The sequence below is a fragment of the Gracilinanus agilis genome, chromosome 1 (genome assembly GCF_016433145.1).
Source record: "Gracilinanus agilis isolate LMUSP501 chromosome 1, AgileGrace, whole genome shotgun sequence".
Taxonomy (NCBI): Eukaryota; Metazoa; Chordata; class Mammalia; order Didelphimorphia; family Didelphidae; genus Gracilinanus; species Gracilinanus agilis.
In genome coordinates this window covers 183,867,405-183,886,273 of record NC_058130.1, presented here as the reverse complement: position 1 = coordinate 183,886,273, position 18,869 = coordinate 183,867,405, and the positions used below count along the sequence as shown (strand labels likewise).

Here is an 18,869-nt window from a genome sequence, read left to right as displayed (position 1 = left end):
GCTTACTGTGATAGAAGTGTGTAAGAGGCATTGGAAATGTGGGGGATGCTAGTTTCCTTTACAGATCTAGGCAACATGATTACAATTTCCTTAAGTTAGCAATACCTTAGGACTTAAGACAATTCTTTAATTACTAGCTGAAAGCTTCATTTGGGAAGAGATGGTATCATCTCTAAAAATTAATCTTTTAAACGAGATCATAATTTCTCAAAAGAATTCCATTTATTGACACTGGGCATAATAAGTGGATGCCTGCCTATGTAAGAGGGAGATTTTAGGTATTTTATAGATATATATTTAAAATGTGGTCGCCAGGAATCAACAATTCAGATTGATTCCATAATTAAAATAGACCCAAGTCAGGATCAGGTTTAAGGTAGTTTATTTACAATTAGGAAGGTATGAGATAGGGAAAAAGAGAGAGAGAGAGAGAGAGAGAGAGAGAGAGAGAGAGAGAGAGAGAGAGAGAGAGAGAGAGAGAGAGAGGCTAGTCCAGGCCTGGAGAGGCAGAGTTTGGAAACGCCAAGGTAGGCCAAGGAAGTCAGCCTAAGTTACCCACTTGACAATTCAGAGTAGAAGCATTCTGAGGTCTCAGCCTAGAGAACCTTTAGCACCAAGTCCAAAGTCTGAACTCCTTCACCAGCTTGTAACCCACATGTTTAAAGAGATAGTGTCTCTTGTCATTTCCTGTGGGCCCACCTCTAATTCAAGTGGACCAATGGTAGCCTCTACACTGATTTGGACTGCCCAAAAGGGCAGTCCCTTGTTCTTGATTTGATACTTATTGTCACATGTGATTAATTTATCTGAGGGAGGTGGAGATGGATATAATCTAGATGCCTAGGGTAAGTAGATTTTTGACTATGAATGGGCTAGAGTTAATTCCATTTACACACCTATTATTCAGACTATTACATGAAGTTGGATAAATAAACCATAGGATTATCAGTACACATGTCTTGGATAGGCACTCCATAAAGACAGTAAGCCCTGGGGTTGTCCTGCAATTGAGGAATGGCTGAACAAATTGTGGTATATGATGGTGATGGAATACTATTGTGATATAAAGAATGATGAACCACTTGATTTCTTTTTTTTTTTCTTTTTTGCTTGACAAAACTGCCAATTCCTATTTGGCAGGGCAATTTCTTTTTTTACTATTTTATTTTTTAGAAAAATTTTCCATGGCTACATGATTCATGTTTTTACTTTCCCCTTCCCTCTCCCTCCCCCCCCCCATGGCCTATTCGCATTTCCATTGGTTTTAACATGTGTCATCAATCAAGACCATATTATTGATAGTTGCTTTGGTGTGGTCGTTGAGCCACTTGATTTCTATAAGAACTGGAAAGACCTACATGAACTGATGCTGAGTGAAATAAGCAGAACCAGGAGAACATTGTACACAGTAACTGAAACATTGTGAGACTATCAAATGTGATAGACTTTGCTACGAATAGCAATACATTGATTCAGGAAAATTCTGAGAGACTTATGAGAAAGAATGCTATCCACAGCTAGAGAAAGAACTGTTGGAGTAGAAATGCAGAAGAAAACATGATTTATCACTTGTTTATATGGGTATATGATTTGGGGTTTGGGTTTTAATAGATTACGCTATTACAGAAATGAATAATATAGAAATAGGTTTTGTGTGATAATACATGTGTAAACCAGTGGAATTGCTTGTCAACTCTGGGAGGGGGCTGTGAAGAGGGGAGAGAGACAACATGAATCATGTAACCATGGGGGGAAAAAAGGCAATGAGCCTTGGCATCCAGAACATACTACCTTAATGGACCCCGAAAGTACTGAAAGGTTGGGAGGAGGGGGAGGTGCTGAAAGTTATATTTCGATTCAGCAAGCAGGTAGTATGCGCCTGCTGTATGTGGAGCCCTGAGTATTGACTCCCAGACGGAAGGTAAGGGTTTAAAAAAAAAAAAAATTAATGCAGCTTCCTCCGACCTCTTATTCCTCTAAAAGCCCTGGAGGCCACTCTCCTCCTTTGTCATGCTCACGGCCCAGAAGCTGCTTCCCCTAGTTTTACTCCGAGAACTTCCCCGCCCTCTCCCTTTAACTAAATTCGTGAAGTGCCCCTCTCCCACTTCTTCCGTGCTTGGAGATTTATCCACCACCTTCTCCCCACGAGTGCTCTCAGTCACTTGCCTCTGATAGCCCACAGAAGAGGAAAAGTCCTAACCCGAGGGGCTGACCCGAACACAGTCAGGTCCGAGGAGTAGCGAAGCAGCTGTTTACGTTCCGGGTTAGAGGGCGGGGCTTGCAGCCGGTGGCACTTCACTTCCGGGGTGGAGCTGGCGCGCCGTGTGAGTCTCCGTCTCTCTCCCGCCCCCTACCGCCTCCCCCCCCACCCCTTTACCCGGCCGGGCCCCAAGCAGCAGCGGCGGCGGTGGAGGCGGCACCGGCAGGATGAGCGGTGAGTGGCGGGGCCCGCCCCGTGCTGCCCTTCCACCTGGAGCCCGGGGCCGGGGGATCGAGGGACCGAGGGACCAGCCCTCGGCTAGACAACCCTTTGCGGCCCCTCCGCTGTCACCGGCTCCTGCCTCTCACTCCACCTGTATCTGTCACTTGCTCCCGGGGCTGCTCAGCCTCTGCTCCCCGGCCCCCCTAGGGGCCTGGCCCTTCTTCTGCTCCGCGTGAGCCCCACTTGTCTGACCACTGCTCCCCAGAACCACATGACTGACCCCTGCTCTCTGGAACCCCGATATGTCAGACCCCTGCTCAGGACCCCAACATCTTCGACCCCGCTCTGAGACTCTCATGTGTTTGAACCCCTGACCACCGGAACCTCCAGTGTCTCTCCTCCTGCCCCTCAGGACCACCACATGACTGACTTCTGCTCTCCAGGACCCCCACATGTCCAAACCTGCTTTCCAGGACCCTCCTATATCTGAGCCCCTGTTCTCTGGGATCCCTGCACATGTCTAATCCCTTCCTCTCAGGACCCACACATGCCTGACCCCTGCTCTCCAGGACCCTACGTCTGTGAGCCCCTGCACCCTGAGAGCCCCCTACATGTCTAATCCCTGCTCCCTAGACCCTTGTAGTATTTCACCAGCAATCTCCCAGGCCTACTCGCTTGATTCTCCTATTGCTAGTATCCTTCCAGTCATCTGACCCCCACCTTCCTAGCCCCTTCACTTCTCTAGCCCTTCCCTGTTCCCCATGGCCCCCATGTATTATAATCTGCTCCTCAAGGGCCTTTAGTTATTCGACCCTTAACTTTACAGTTCTTCTACTTTTGCGATCCTTTTGCTCTCCAGGATCTTCCCAGGCATCTGACCAACCCTAGCTTCCCAGACTGCCCCCCTCCCTCATATCTGCTCACCATGACACCCATGTGTTTACTCCCCGCTTCCAGGTCCCCTTAGTTATTTGACCCTCAGCTTTTCCAATCCTTTCTTTTCTCTCATCTCTAGCTAACCAGCCCTACTTGTTTGACCCTCCTACTCCCTAGTATCTTCCCAGTCTTTCTACTTGTCTTATCTTGGTACTCTTTAGTTTTCTCTCAGTCATTTGACCTCCTGCTTCCCAGGTCTCCCACATGTCTGAACCCCACCCACTGCTCCCCAGGCCCCCAAGTGTTTGTCCTCTGCTTCTCAGAAACCTTCCTCCCAGTTTTCTACTTCTCTGACCCTCCTAGTATCCTTCCTCTGACCTCCTGCTTCCCAGTCCCACCATATATCATGCCTCTCTGCTCTCCATGATCAACATGTGTTTCCCCTCTGCTTCCCAGGCCTCTTGGTGATCTGACTCCTAGTTTCCTAGTACCTCTAGTTGTTTATTTTCTAATTTTCTAGTCTCTTCTAGCTGTCTGACCCTCCTGTTCCCTAGTGTCCTCCCAGTTATCTAATATCTAGTTTCCTGGTTTTTTTTCTTCTCTGACCTTCCTAGTCCCCAGGCTTTTGACTCTTAGCTTCCCAGACCCCACATGTCTGATCTCCCCTCTCCCCAGGATCCCCAAGTATTTATCCTCTGCTTCCCTGGTCCTCTTTGTTTTCTGACCCTCTAGTTGTCTGACCCTCCCACTCCCCAGGCTCCTTCCAGTCATCTGACCCCAGGTCCTTCAGTTGTCTAACCTCACCCTTCCCAAATGATGCTTCTGTTATGATACTCCCTAGATATCCGACCCCCAGCTTCTCAGCTCTTCCACTTACTGATCGTCTTTATTCTCAGTGCCTTCCTAGTCAAATGACTCCTCTCTCCAATTCCTTCTTGCCTTATCTGACCCTTCTGCTTTCTAGTCCCCCAATGAGTTTATCTCATGTGCCCTATGCCCCCTACATGTTTACCCCTACATCTCAGGTGCTTCCTCCTCTGTCTTCTGACTCCTTGTTTTCCAGGCCTGCCACTGTCTGATCCTCCTACTCTCTGGTGCCCTCCCTCCTAGTCATCTGAACCATGCTTCTGGGTTCCTTCCCCAAATTTTCTAATTTTCTAATCCTAGAATCATCTACTTCCCTTCTCCTCAGATCGCTGCTCCTCAGTTCCTCAGTTCTTCCCTGTCCCTTTGTTCCTCTATACTCTCAAAACACTCTTGATTATCTCTTCTGCTTTTTAGTCTCTTCCTTTTGACTGACTCCCTTCTCTGAAATACATCCTGGTTGTTTCACCCTGTTTACCAGTCACTCTCAGCCTTCCAATTGCTCGATTGCCTAGGGCCTAGGCTCATGTTTTTCCTATTTGCTCTTCTGTCCACTCTCCCATCTCTTCCTTCTCTTTGAAGTTATTGTTCTTTGGGCAGTCTAGTTGTTCAGTCACACTATGGTTTTCTTAATTGAGCTCCAGCAGTTTCAGGAGTTGATCACTCTACCCAATTACCCTTCACTTCTTGCCCAGAGTTTGGCATAAATGATCATCACCTTTCCCTCCTACTTTCTGTCATCTCCTTTAGCTAGGATTGAGTTTTAGGGCCTTCTACCCTAAAGTTCTTGGCTTGTGTGGAGAAGCTGGAGGCTGACATTGGCTTCGTTTTTGGCTGGGCTGTAGGTTTTGGTGCCTTGGCTTGGCTACAGTCTCTACTGTTCTTGAACTGTGAAGGATCCTGCTCTTGTTTTGTTGCTAAGAGTGTTTGTGTGTCTGGAGATGGGAGTGACTCAGGAAAACAATTGTGTCTGTATATCTGTCACTGATTTGTGTCAGCTGACCTGGGATAGGATTTTTGAAAAAATAGATCTTTTGCCTATATATGCATATTTTTTTCTTTTTTGTATTTTGTCTTTAAGGATAATGACATCTATTTACTTGCTGTAGCTTTTTATTAATTCTATTGATATGTCTATTGATAATCTCTTGATATGACCTAAGAGAGGCTGTGTGATGGATTAATGTAGTAAGATTTATGGGTCAATACATTTCTCTCTCTTTTGTAATGCAACTATTTTTAAGGGATGATTTCCCTTGTAAAGGGGGAGGGAAGGAGGAAGGATGGAAGAGGTAGAGAGAGAAGGTGAGAGTGTGTGTTTCAGTTTACATGCATTTCATTCTTTTCTTTTAAGAATAGTATTTGTCTATTGCTATACTGATCTGAATGAGTCTGATCTCTGATCTTGGAAGCTAAGTGGGGTCTGGCTTGGTTAGTACTTGGATGGGAGACTTCCCAAGAATAACTTATGCTGTAGACTTAAAATTAAAAAAAAAAAAAAAAAGTAACATTTGTGAATTATAGTGCCTATGAAAAAAGTATATGTACTTTTCAGGAACTAGTTACTTTATAGTTGTTAATTAAGTTAATGTCCAAGACTGTTCTGAATAATTAATAGATTAATTTTGTTTCCAAGTATACTTCTTTATTAAAATCACCTTTCATAATTAAAGCTTTCAAGCTTAATTTATACTTTCACAAAAACCTTCCATTGACACCATTCTCTTATGTGTGGTCTCCCTCTATGAGAATATAAACTTCTTAAAGGCAAGAATTTTCTGCTTTTGTATTTGTATCCCTACTGCTTTTAGGTGCTTGGCACATAATAATAGTATCAAATGAAATAGTATTTGTGAAGTGCTTAACACAGTACCTGGTACATAGTAGGTGTATGAGAAGAGGTCACACCCTAATCTACATGATGGTGAAGTCACTTAACCTGTCCAATCTTTAGCTTCCTCATTTGTAATATAGATAATAATAACAGTAGTAGGTTGTTGTGAATTGTAATTAGATGATGTATATATTATGCTTTGTAAAGATAAGCCCATAAACATTTATTAAGGGCTTACTATGTGCCAGGCACTGTGCCAGTCACAAGGAATATAAATACAAACAAAAAGAAAGATAGTCTGTGCCCTCTAGGAGCTTCTATTCTAATGTGGGAAGACAACACGTAAAAGGAAGCTAAGAAGAATCAGGAGTGGAGCTTGGAGAGTAATAAAAGCATGACTGACCTGGACACAGTCCTTAAAATGTAGGTTCTAGGGGGAACTCACCAATCAGAGAATGAGGCTGCAGGAGCAAAGTGAATTTCCAGGCTAAGAAGGCTGCTGTGGCATGGCAGACAAAGTCCATAGAGTCAGGAATGGAGAGAAGTGAAAGTAAATTTTGAAAAGCTAAATAAGTTATTATATCATTATTATAGTTTTTGACTAATCAGATATACATACTTTAAGCAGAGAACAAGAGAGCACATAATTTATTTTTATTGACATATTTTATTGTTTTTAGGCAGGCATTTCCCAACAAAATCTCCCCTTCTTCAAAATATATCGCCTACCAAATAGCATGACTCCATGCCATTTTCCATTTTCATAGTTTACCAGACCTTAACAGAAAGAAAATATGTGTACTTTAATTTGGCCTGCATGATACCAATATTATTCATCATTTATGACTATGACATGGATTTATTGCTTTTTAACATTAAGACATGTTAGGGGGAGCAGCTGGGTAGCTCAGTGGATTGATAGACAGGCCTAGAGATGGAAGGTCCTGGTTTCAAATCTGGGCTTAGATACTTCCTAGCTGTGTGACCCTGGGCAAGTCACTTAACCCTCATTACCTAGTCCTTACCACTCTTCTGCCAAGGCAGAAGGTAAGGGTTAAAAAAAAAGATACCCTAAGTTGTATGAGAAAGAAAATAATTCCACTATATGTTTAAAGAAAGGAAGTTAGTGTGAAATGGAATTTGTTAGCCTCATGTGGCATATAGGACTTGAAATGATTCTGACTCATATTAACAAGCATTGATTAAGTGCCTTCTATGTGGTGTACATGAAACATAAGACAGGAATTATACACGCTAATTTTAAGGAGTTTGTAATTCTAATGCAAAGAACAGATGTCTGCACAAATAAAATTCTGATGCAAAGTAGTATGATCACAGATTTAGACCTGGAAGATGCCTCAGAGACCATCTAGTCCTTGTTGGCAAATCTATGACACATGTGCCAGAGGGGGCTGCTCCCCTCCCCTTCTCCCCACACCTGAGGACATTTCTCATATAACACCTCTCTGCCCAGCAGCCCAATGGGAGCTCTTCCTCCCTCCCCTGCCTGGGGTAAGGTGGTGGTGGTGGTGGACTCACATTCAGCATTGGGGTGCAGTTTGGGCACTCAGTCTCTAAAAGGTTTGCCATCACTGATCTAGGCCAATGTTCTCATAAATGCAAAAAAGAGGGCAAATTCCATAAAACATCAAGGGAAGGAGAGATCACCTCCATTCATTCATTCATTCATTTATCCGATCATTTATTTATTTGTTTATTCATTCATTCATTCATTCATTCATTCATTTATTTATTTATTTATTCATTCATTTATTTGTTTGTTTGTTTATTTGCCCTCCCTTACCTTCCATCTTAGAATCAATACTATGTATTGGTTCCAAGGCAGAAGAATGGTAAAGCCTAGGCAATGGGTTGTAAGTGACTTGCTCAGGGTCACATAGCTAGGAAGTGTCTCAGGTCAGATTTGAATTCAAGACCTCTTGTCTCTGGGCCTTTCAATTCACTGAGCCACCCAGCTGCCCTCTATGAGAGAAAGATCAGATTTAAATGGGAGGCCTCTTAGATGACTTTGTGGTGGAGGTAGGACTTGAGCTGTGACTTAGAAAAAATGGAAAGACAACAATTTTTGTAGATAGTTTCTTATGTGTTGGTCCTCTCATTCCACTTTTTTACTCAGTTGCATATTCAAATACTTCCTATAACTTCGAGGATAAAATATGTTTTATTTTAAATTTTTGCATCAGTATTCATTAAGAAAATTAATCTATAGTTATTTTGAACTCTTAGGATAAAATTGTATTTCTTTTACCTTTAAAACTCCTTCCCCCTTTCCCACTTGCTTCCTTCTTATCTTTCTAGTCATATTACACAATATTCCCCCTTCACATATCCTATCTATATCCTAGCCATACAGGCTTATGTACCATTCTTGCACATGAAAGAAACTTCTTTCTCTCATCTCTGAGCCTTTGCACCGTGTGCTCCCTGCCTGGAATATGCTCTTTCTCTTCACCTTATTCTCTTAATCTTTGCTTTCCTTTTAGAATCAGTTTAAACACCACCTTCTGTAGTAGGCTTTTCTAGATTCAGTCTTTACCCTCTCCCAATCCCTGGGTAGTGGCTCGCCCTCTAAGGTTGTCCGTTTTCCCCTCTACCTTCTCTTTACTCTGTATGTATCTCGTATGTACTGATTTATTTATGTATTACCTTTCCTCATTAGAACATAAGTTCCTTTAGGGCAGGAACTATTTTTGCTTTTTCTTTGTATCTCCAATGTGTGTCATACAGTAAGCATGTAAAGAATACATATTGACTGAGAGTTTGTTTTGGGTAGAGAGGGGAAGGAAGAAGTCTTTTCTTAGTACCTGGGACAGAGGGATGGAAGGCAAGGATATAGTAGAGGGCACAGTGAGAATTGGAATGGGTAGTAGTTCAGTTTGAATAGAAGTTAATATATATGTAGTGGCATGAAATAACATTGGAAAGATAGATTAGATTCAAATTATAGAGGTCCTTAAGAACCAGAATCAGAAAGAATAGAAATCAGATTGCAGAGGACTTTTAGTATCAGGATCAGAAATATATACTTTACAAAATAATGAAGAATTAGCCACTTTAGATTTTTTGAATGTTCTAATCAAAGCAATTCCTTTGACTGGGAGTGGTCTTCAATGGTAGGATATAAAACACTTTTGTTGGAGGGGATCAGGGAGGGGAAATATGCCTTAGGAGTTTCCTTGCCTTTCTTTTCTGGAGTCGGCTGTGTTTAAGGGAATTTGGGAGCTGTTTTAGATGTCTTAGATGTGAGTATAGGGACTTTTCTGCTTTGAGAAATATTGAAGTTCCCCCATAGTGCCAAGGAATTCTAACTTGTTTTACATTCGCCTAACCTTGACAGGACCTTATAGAAAAAGGACTTGGCTTGTTAGCCTAACTTGGGGAGTTTCAAGAAGAGGAGTTGGGCTAGGATTGTGTTGATGAACCTATGGCATGTTTACCAGAGGGGACTGTTCCCCTCCCCCTCTCCGCATGCTCTTGAGAACATTCCTCATATCACCTGCCCCTCTGCCTAGTAGCCCAATGGGAATGCTTCCTCCCTCCCCTGTCTGGGGTAAGGGGGTGGCTCACACATAAGGGTGTGAGGATTGCATTTTGGGCACTCAGTCTCTAAAAGGTTTGCCATCATGGGCTAGGAGTTTCCCCATAACCTGTTTCTTTGAATAGGATACTCTTTCCCACATATACCCTCTCCTCCTTCAGGTGTGGTGACCAGCTTTCTCCATTTCTTAAACTGTCTCATCACTTGTTCTCCTCCTTCCTCCTTGCCAACAGGTGAAAAAAAATGAATAAAATCCAATATTTCTTAACCTTAAGAGAAATATTCAAATATTTCTACTAATAACATGGGTAATTAGAGTCTTTTCCTTTGGAGTAGAAAGAGCAATATATTTGCAGGTCTTGAGTTCTAGGTCACCCATTCACCACTTATGGGACATTGCACAAGTCACTCAAGTGTGATCATCATCTGTCCCATTTTCTGAGAATATGCTCTGTCCTGGGTCCTGGGTTCCCTGCCCTTTTCTCTTCCTTCTTTTTTCTTGGTCATCTTATCAACTCTTTTGGATTTGATGATTTCTGCAGATGACTCTCATAGCCATATATCTAATCCTTATTTGTTCCCTGAGCTCTTAGACTTGAATTACCAATACCTGCTGGATGTCTTCACTTAGAGATCTTATCTCAAATTTGACATGTCTGAAATGGAATTTAAACCCTTTGAACCTACCTTAAGTATAATTTTTTTTTATTTTAAAACTCTTACCTTCCATCTTGGAATCAATACTGTGTATTGGTTCCAAGGCAGAAGAGCAATAGGGGTTAAGTGACTTGCCCAGGGTCACGTAGTTGGAAAGTGTCTGAGGCCAGATTTGAAAACCTCCCTTATGTATAAAATGGGGTTGATAATATCTTTCTTCTTGGTGTTATTTTAAGTATCAGATGAGATACGTGTAAAGTCTTTACATTATTGAAAGTTTTCATTCAGCCATGATACTCTCATAATAAAGGTAATAGTATTAAACATCCCAGTTTGGACCTTAGTTCAGTATTAGAGAAAAGGGAAATTGACAAAAGTTGATCTGATCATCCCAAACATAAAGCAAAGGATGCCATTAACCTAAAAAACAAATAAAGGGAAAAAAACCCCCATCAAGAAACATCCCTAAAGCCCTAAACAAAAAAAGTACTTTGAAAAAATTTGATATTGAAAATAATCTTCTCCATACACCATGATTGAGATTTGGAAAGATAATACTGATATTGTTGTAAGGGAAAACCCACGGTACTTTTTATTATTTATTTGGAACAGAACACAGGAAACAATGATCTGGCACTAGTAATATTGTTAATCAAGGATTCAGGACTGTAAAATTAAATGTAAAGGGCTTCACTCTCTCACTTCACCTGTGGTGGTGAAATTCATTTTGACCTGAATATTATAATAGTACAAAATCAAATGAGCTCAGTCTCAGTATTAGTACGATCACATTTTAAAAGTATTTTTTTGAAAACAACTTTATGAGTTATAGATTATAGTTATAGAACAGGAAACTGAGGCTCAGAAAAAACTTAAATGACTTGTACAAATGGTGGTGAAGAGGTGACCTAGAACTCAAGACCTGCAAAATCTATTGCTCTTTCTATTCCAGTGGAAAAGGCTTTAATGACCCATGTTACCGAAAATAAATTCATTTTATTTTTTATTTTTTTTAAACCCTTAACTTCTGTGTATTGACGGGGCAATGGGGGGTCAGGTGACTTGCCCAAGGTTAGTCACTGGGAAGTGTCTGAGGCCAGATTTGAACCTAGGACCTCCTGTCTCTAGGCCTGACTCTCAATCCACTGAGCTACTCAGCTGCCCTCAATAAAATTCATTTTTAAGAATCTGACATGTAGAAATACTTGAATCTTTCTCTTAAGGTTAAGAAATATTGGATTTCATTTATTTCTTGTGTCTGTCAGGAAGCATTTATGAAGCTATTTGCCAGATACTGGGCAAAATATTGGGGGTACAAAGAAAACTAAAAACATGGTCTCTATCTTACACTAGAAGCTCACATTCTAATGAGGGAAACAACATATAAACAACTATGTTCATACAATATACACATGGTGTAAATGGAGGGCAGGGAAGGCTCTAGCAGTGGGGAGAAATGAGAAAGGCCCCTGGTAGAAGGTAGGATTTGACTGATTTTTGAAAGAAGGCAGAGGAGGGGAGCATTCCAGGCATGAGGTATAGCCAGTGAAAAGGAATGGAGTTGGGACAGGGAGGAGAGCCAGACCTGGAGGCAGGAGGTTTTAGGTTCCAATTTGGCCTTAGACACTGCCTTGCTGTGTGATCCTGGGCAAGTCATTGCCTAACCCTTACTGCTCTTCTGCCTTGGAATTTATACTTACTTGATTCTAAAACAGAAGGTGGAGACTTCATTTATTTATTTATTTATCTGCTCAGCCATCCATTTATTTATTTAATTATTCAGCCATCCATTCATTCATTCATTTATTTATTTTTTAGAAGTGTGTTTTTAGAAAAATTTTCCATGGTTACATGATTCATGTTTTTATTTTCCCCTTCACCCCCCAGACACCCCTCCCCCCATAGTCAATGTGCATTTCCACTGGTTTTAACATGTGTCATTGATCAAGACTTATTTCCATATTATTGATAGTTACATTAGTGTGGTAGTTTTGAATCTACATCCCCAACCTTGTCTGCACATGTGTTCAAGCAGTTGTTTTTCTTCTGTGTTTCTACTTCCACAGTTCTTCCTCTGAATGTGGGTAGCGTCTTTACCATAAATCCCTCAGAATTGTCCTGGGTCATTGCATTGTTGCTAGTACAGAAGTCCATTACATTCTATTTTACCACAGTGTATCGGTCTCTGTGTACAGTGCTCTTCTGGCTCTGCTCCTTTCACTCTGCATCAATTCCTGGAGGTCTTTCCAGTTCACATGGAATTCCTAGAAGGTGAAGATTTTAAAGAAAAAGAAAAAGAATGGAGTTGAAAGATAGAGTTTCATGTTTGGGAACCAGAAAGCAAACTGAATTGTAGAGTGAAGGGAGGAGAGTAAAGTATAAAACTGGAAAGCAGGAAGGAGGCAGGTTGTAAAGGTCTTTAAAAGCCAAACATGATTTATATTTATTCTGGAAGTAATAGCGAGAAGTAATGGAGTTCATTGGGAAATAGGGTGGCATAGATCTGCATTTTAGGAAGATCATATTGGGGGGTGGGGGGGGGGAGAGTGGTGGCATTTTGTTTGAGTGGAGGATAGCTTTGAGTAGGGAGAGACATGAGGCTGAGGTCATCCAAAAAGCTTTTGCAGTGGTCTGGACATGAAATAATGACAACCTGCACTTAGGTGGAGGCTGTCTGAGTTGAAGACAAGGGGATCTATAGGTGTGATATTGTGAAGGCAGAAACAACAGAGCTTGGCAACAAATTGGAGATGTAGGGTGAGCACAAGTAAGAAGGCAAGGATAACAGTGAGCCTAGGAGAGTGAGAGGGTGGTGTCCTCAAGCAGTAATAAGGAAGTTGAGAAGGGGGGAGGGTTCTGAGGGAAAGAAAATGGATTCTGTTTTGGATATGTTATATTTGAGTTGGTTCCAGGAGGAGTCAGTTCAGGATGTCCAGTGGGGTTGGTGGTTCAAGAATGGAAATCAGAGGGGCAGCTGGGTAGCTCAGTGGATTGAGAGCCAGGCCTAGAGATGGGAGGTCCTAGGTTCAAATCTGGCCTCAGACACTTCCCAGCTGTGTGACCCTGGGCAAATCACTTGACCCCTATTGCCCACCCTTACCAGTCTTCCACCTATGAGACAATACACAGAAGTTAAGGGTTTAAAAAAAAAAAAAGAATGGAAATCAGGAGGGAGGTTAGGGTTGGTTAAATACATATTAGAATCATCTGCATAGAAATGGTAATTGAACCCATGGGAAATGAGATCAATAAGCCAGATAATATAGAGAAACCAGTAGCCCCAGGTCCTAAATTCTTCAGTCTTATGTGATTTGACATTTATATTTTAATATATTTTATACTCATTTAACTAGTATTTTTTTAACAAACCCTTTAAGGATAGATTGTTATCATGGAAATGGTAAAAAGGACAGGTGAAATAATTTATGAAGGTGAAAAAATAGTTTTTATTTCCTGAGTTTTGTACTTGAGTTAATTCATTGTCCTATACTCCTCTTCTCTTCTTATGCACATTTTAACAGCATTTGCATATTTCAATGGTAGTTCTGAAGCTTTCAGACATTTTTATTTTCTCTGTGGCATTGACTGTAGAATCTCAGGAAGGGCGTTATGATTTAAGAGTGAAGAATCAATAGAAAGGAACATGAAATTATGCAAGATAACATCCCTAAGCATGACTTTGACCTTAATGATGTGTTTTCATAAAAAGGAGGGAAGGCGATGAGTTCATCAGCCATTTACAAAAATGAAAGTAGCACATGATATAGTAGGATTAAATATTGGTCAGTGACAAAGAGTTTGAACACTAAAATCTTAATGAGTATAACTGTTCACCTCAATTATTTGATAGTAGTATAAGTAGTGAGGAACCAAGCTTTTCAGGGCAGAAAAATGTTGAAATGACTTGTTTGCCATTGCTTTTTATTGAGCTTTATTTGGCATTTCCTCATTTTTAAAGATTCTTAGGTTGTTTGTTTTTTTTTTTGGACATTGTTTACAGTTCTTATGTTTTGGTGGATTTTTGTGATTTCATATCAGTAGATAACCTGATCCATCTCAATTGTGGTATAGTGGAGTTGTGGATTTGTCATCAGAGATATTGGATTTGCATTTGAGCTCTGACATTTTTTACTACCTGTAAGACCTTGCAAAAGTTACTCCATCTCTCTGGGCCTCGGATGCTCATTCATAAAGTGTAGAAGCACATAGAATCATAGATCCAGAGCTGAAAAGGGCCCTAAAGACCATGTAGTCTAGCCCTCTCATTTTATAGTGGAAAAATTGAGATCTTGGAGGAATTAAATGATTTTCTCAAGATCAAATGGGCAGTTAATGTCAGAGGTGGGCTTTGAACCCATATCCTTTGGCTCCAGATTCCTTCTCTTTCTCTAAGTCTATAATCCTGTGATGACCATGAAGTCCTGGACAGCTTCCGAGTCTGTTCTTCAATAGAACTTTATCTGTTTTCACAAGATATTGTTGTAATATCCTGCTTTCTTCTCTGCTGTATTTTAGGGAGTAGTATTTATCATCATCTTGGCACTGCTGTACTGCATTACACCATGCTTATATATGCATACCAACATAATATTTCTAGCTAATTTGCTGTGTTAATAAAGCAGGGTTGATAAGCTTTCAATTCACTGTCTGATTCTATCACTGATAAGCCTAGGCGGGCTGTTTTTTCACTGTCCAGCCTCCCAATGTTCTGTTGTCAGGATCATCCATCATAGACCTACACTTTTAAGGGCCCCTAAAAGGGCACCTTATTCAGCTTCCTCATGGAACAGATGAGAAAGACAGGCCTAGAGATGCTAAGTCATTTGCTCAAAGTCTCATAGATTATAGATAATAGAGGCAGCACTCAAAACAAGGTCCTTCCTCAGATTTCAAATCCAGTTTTCTTAACAGTGTACTATGATTTAAAATAGTCAGCCCTGGGAATCAGTCAAAGTAATTCAGTTACCTTGACTTCATTGATGACCTTTTGTAAAGTAATCAATCTACCCTTATGTGATACTTTTTTTTTGGCAATAAACATGAATCCAGGAATCTTAGAATTGGAAGAGCCCTTACATATCCACAATCTAAAAAAGTATAAACTGTTAAAATTCATAATCAAGCTCTGGGATTTTACATTTGTACTCTAATGTTTTCCCAACTGAGCTTACTTAGCTATGAGAGCATGAGTATTTAAAAAAAAAAAAAAAAAGCAAAAGCACATATTCTGCCATGTGTTTTGTCTTGATCTGAAGGATTATTGATTTTTTTTTCTTATTTGGGTAGTTATAGGGTATTTTTTTGTTTACTTGTTTTTTATATATTGAGATTATTGCTAACCAGTGCTTCCATTTGAATGACAGTTGCAGAAATCCTCAATTTTTGCGATGCATCTAAATAAGAATTTTCTAGATACTTTGAATTCTCTTAATTAGATACTCCTTCCTGTGGTGTAGATTGCAAGCTAGCAATGCCCTCTCATTCTTTTTTTGTTCATGTCCTCCCATAAATCTACCCAAGGTGGGTACACATGCTAGGACCTTCTGGATAACGACATTCTATAGATGCCAGTTGAACACATAGGCTATCCTTTGGTTATTCTTCATTTGTAATTTAAATTTAATTCTTTGGAGATCATGGTATTCTATTTGGAATACTTATTTCTTTGATGTGCCAGTATACCCTACTGAAGGTCATAGATTTAGAACTGAAAGAGACCTCAGAAATTATCTAGTTTGTCTTCTTAATTTTACTGATGAGAAAAATAAATACCAGAGAACTGCATCTTTGCAAAGGCCATACAGTAAGTAGCCAACCTGAGATCTGAACCCATCGTACTGTAGACCTGGAGCCAAGAAGACATGAGTTCAGATTTCATCTTTGATGATTACTACCTGTGTGATATTGGTCAAATCACTTAACCTCTCTAAACTTGTTTCTTTGTCTGTGAAATGACTGATTTAACTACATAGCCTCCCAGGTTCCTTCTAGCTTTAGGCTTTTGATTCTTTTAGACAATGGAGAGAGTTTTTACACCAGTAAAAACCCAGGTTCTTGGCTATTCCCTATTCTTATTATATGATTCTTTGGCCACACAGTATCACCGAAAAGACTATTTTAAAAAAAAGATGTGCCCTTGTTTCAGAGTGAAGTTTACAGCTCTTAAAAACTACTATGCAATTTTTCAAATACAATCTAGCCTGTTCTTATGTTCTGGTCTTAGGTCATTTGTCAACTACAGTGTTTATTTGAAATATAGGTACCGATTGATAGAGAAATTAATTCACCCTGGCAACCAGTACCAATTGGGAAAAACAGTACAAAATGCACCCTTGAATCAGTTTTTTAATTCATAATGTGACTGATATAAAAGTAAATGATATTCTGTTGAATGGAAAAGACAACTAGTTATTATGGTAGCTTCGGAGACAGAATTTCAGAATTCAAAAGGACCCTGGAGGTCATGTAATCCAACCCTAGGATTTGGGGTCTCATGCTCTTTCTATGACAATCAAGCACTTAATGGGACCCTTACTCCCAGGGGCCTGAGAGATGGTAGCAAAGGCGTTATTATTTACCTTTGTTAAGGAGGAAGTGTTTCTGCCTGTGAGAGAAAGGTTTATTCATCTGCAAATGAGGGAGGAAAGGGAAAACTGTGGTGGGAAATAAGGGGTGGATGGTTTATGTGGAGAAAGTGCAGATAAACTTGAGAAGCTGCTGTAGCCACTCAAAGCCCAAATCTCCTCTTTTCTGCTCTTCAACTAGTATCTGAGCGCAAGCTTTCTTCACCATTTTTCCTACTCTACTGAAGAAATACATATACTGAAATTTTTTGCTCTCAATTTTTTCCACCTTGAGGCAAAGCCTTGCTTATTCCATTCTAGTTACAGACTTTTTATTAGACAACTCTTTCAGTTGTCTATTCAACATAATATTATAGTCTTTATCAACTTGGTTCTTCATTTGTGGACAGCTAGGTTATACTCTTCTGAGTGATTATATCTTTGATTTAGGAGGCTCTGCAATCTTCTAGGGCAAGGCAGCATATTGCCATCTAAAAAATGGAGTATCCATAGTACCTCAATGTCTATAGGAGATTCCTCTTGGATTCATGACAGTTGCAAACACCTTGGTGACACATGTCTTCATATTTTATGTTGAAATTATTAGTAATAATTAGAGGGTTGTCAAATAGGTATTTTTGTAGTTAAGGTTTTCAAGGAATCATGATTTTATTGGAGGAGATATTTTAAGGCAAAATTTCACTCTATAGAACGAAATATTTTTTTTCACAGTCAGCAAGCACCAAGAGGTTTTTTAATTTTTCAGTCAGCTGTGTATTTGTAAAGATGAGGTTTGTTATAGATTATTGTTTATGAAAGCCTTCATTGAGTATGCCCTCAATACCTGTTTAGATTGTGTTTATAAAAGATGTTGCAGAGATGGGAAAGTAAGCTTATGGCTTGGTGATATTGATATTTTCTAAATTTTTTTTTCCTGTGTGAAGTAACCTCCCTCTCGTATATCTTGAGAACCATTTCCACAAAAGCCTCAGAATTCTGTTGCCTTTGGAATGGTCTTTTTTTGAGTATATCATGACTATTCCAGTTTATTCCATCTTTGGTTTTAGTACCATTTTTATTCTCCTATTCTCTACATCTCTCTGTTCTCTACACTGGGGACAGTTATATTAGATTCCAAATGTGGAGGTTCTGCTGTCATTGGTAGAGGAAGAGTTTGTTAAAACCATCCTGATAGATCCTATGCATTTTTTGGTCTATTGATTGTGCTGCCAGTTTAATCCTTAAATGCCCTTAGAATAATCTGCTTTAATTGGGTTTCTTGCCAGGTGTTCTGTCAACTTGTTTTGCTTCTCACTATTTTACAAGGTGACATTGCTTATAGTATTCCGTGACTTCTTTATAACAACCCTCATCTTTCTCTGTTAGATTTTATGGATGAGTTTATATATTAAACTCAGGTTGTCTTTGGTTGTCATTTCTCCATATTTGGTGAGAAGGTCAAATGTTTTGCTAAGGTAGTTTTTAGATTCTTTTGGTTTCTCTGTTGTGGTGATGGATATACTTAAGCATTCTAATGAAATTGTGGCAGACTTTGCTGATATTTGTGGTTTTTATTTTATTTTTCACAAATTTGTTGGAAGATAGGTTGGAGTTGCTTCATCTTTAGGTATAGCCTTTTATTTTCCTTTCTTATTCAGTTTTGATTTTTATTTTTGCTCTAACAAGACTGTAGCTTTTCTGTACATGGACATCTAGCTCTGATGTCAGTCCTTCTATAGAAGAGTTATTTCCTGCCTCTTAAGTTATCGTTTTTTTGTGATGAGATTTGGGTTTAGGCATTTCTGGTACTTCCTGAGCTTCCTGAAGGATGCATTAATAATGAATGCATAGGCTTCTGTATATATAGCTTTTGGAATCATTTTTATAAATCTGAACTTAAACACCAAGTAAAACAAACCTTTTTACATATATAAGTTCACATAAATACAGTATGTATACATAATAAAAAAGAAGAGGGATATACATGAAACTATAAATCTCTATTAGGAACAAATTATTTTTCTTTCAAAATACATAGTATATTCAACATGTAACTTACAAAGGTTGCTTACTTTTCTGTGATTATTTCTGGTG

The 18,869-nt window shown here is 39.8% G+C and overlaps 1 protein-coding gene across 2 annotated transcripts in view; it reads left to right on the top strand.

The window, feature by feature from the left end:
- Window positions 1-2,387: 2,387 nt before the first annotated feature.
- SNX29 (sorting nexin 29) overlaps window positions 2,388-18,869 on the top strand; it is a 714,032-nt gene continuing 697,550 nt past the window's right edge. For both annotated transcript variants that reach the window (XM_044659168.1, XM_044659176.1), the window contains exon 1: window positions 2,388-2,434. In XM_044659168.1, the coding sequence (XP_044515103.1) occupies window positions 2,428-2,434 (7 nt within the window). In that variant the 5' untranslated portion in view covers window positions 2,388-2,427. The remainder of the gene's footprint in view (window positions 2,435-18,869) is intronic.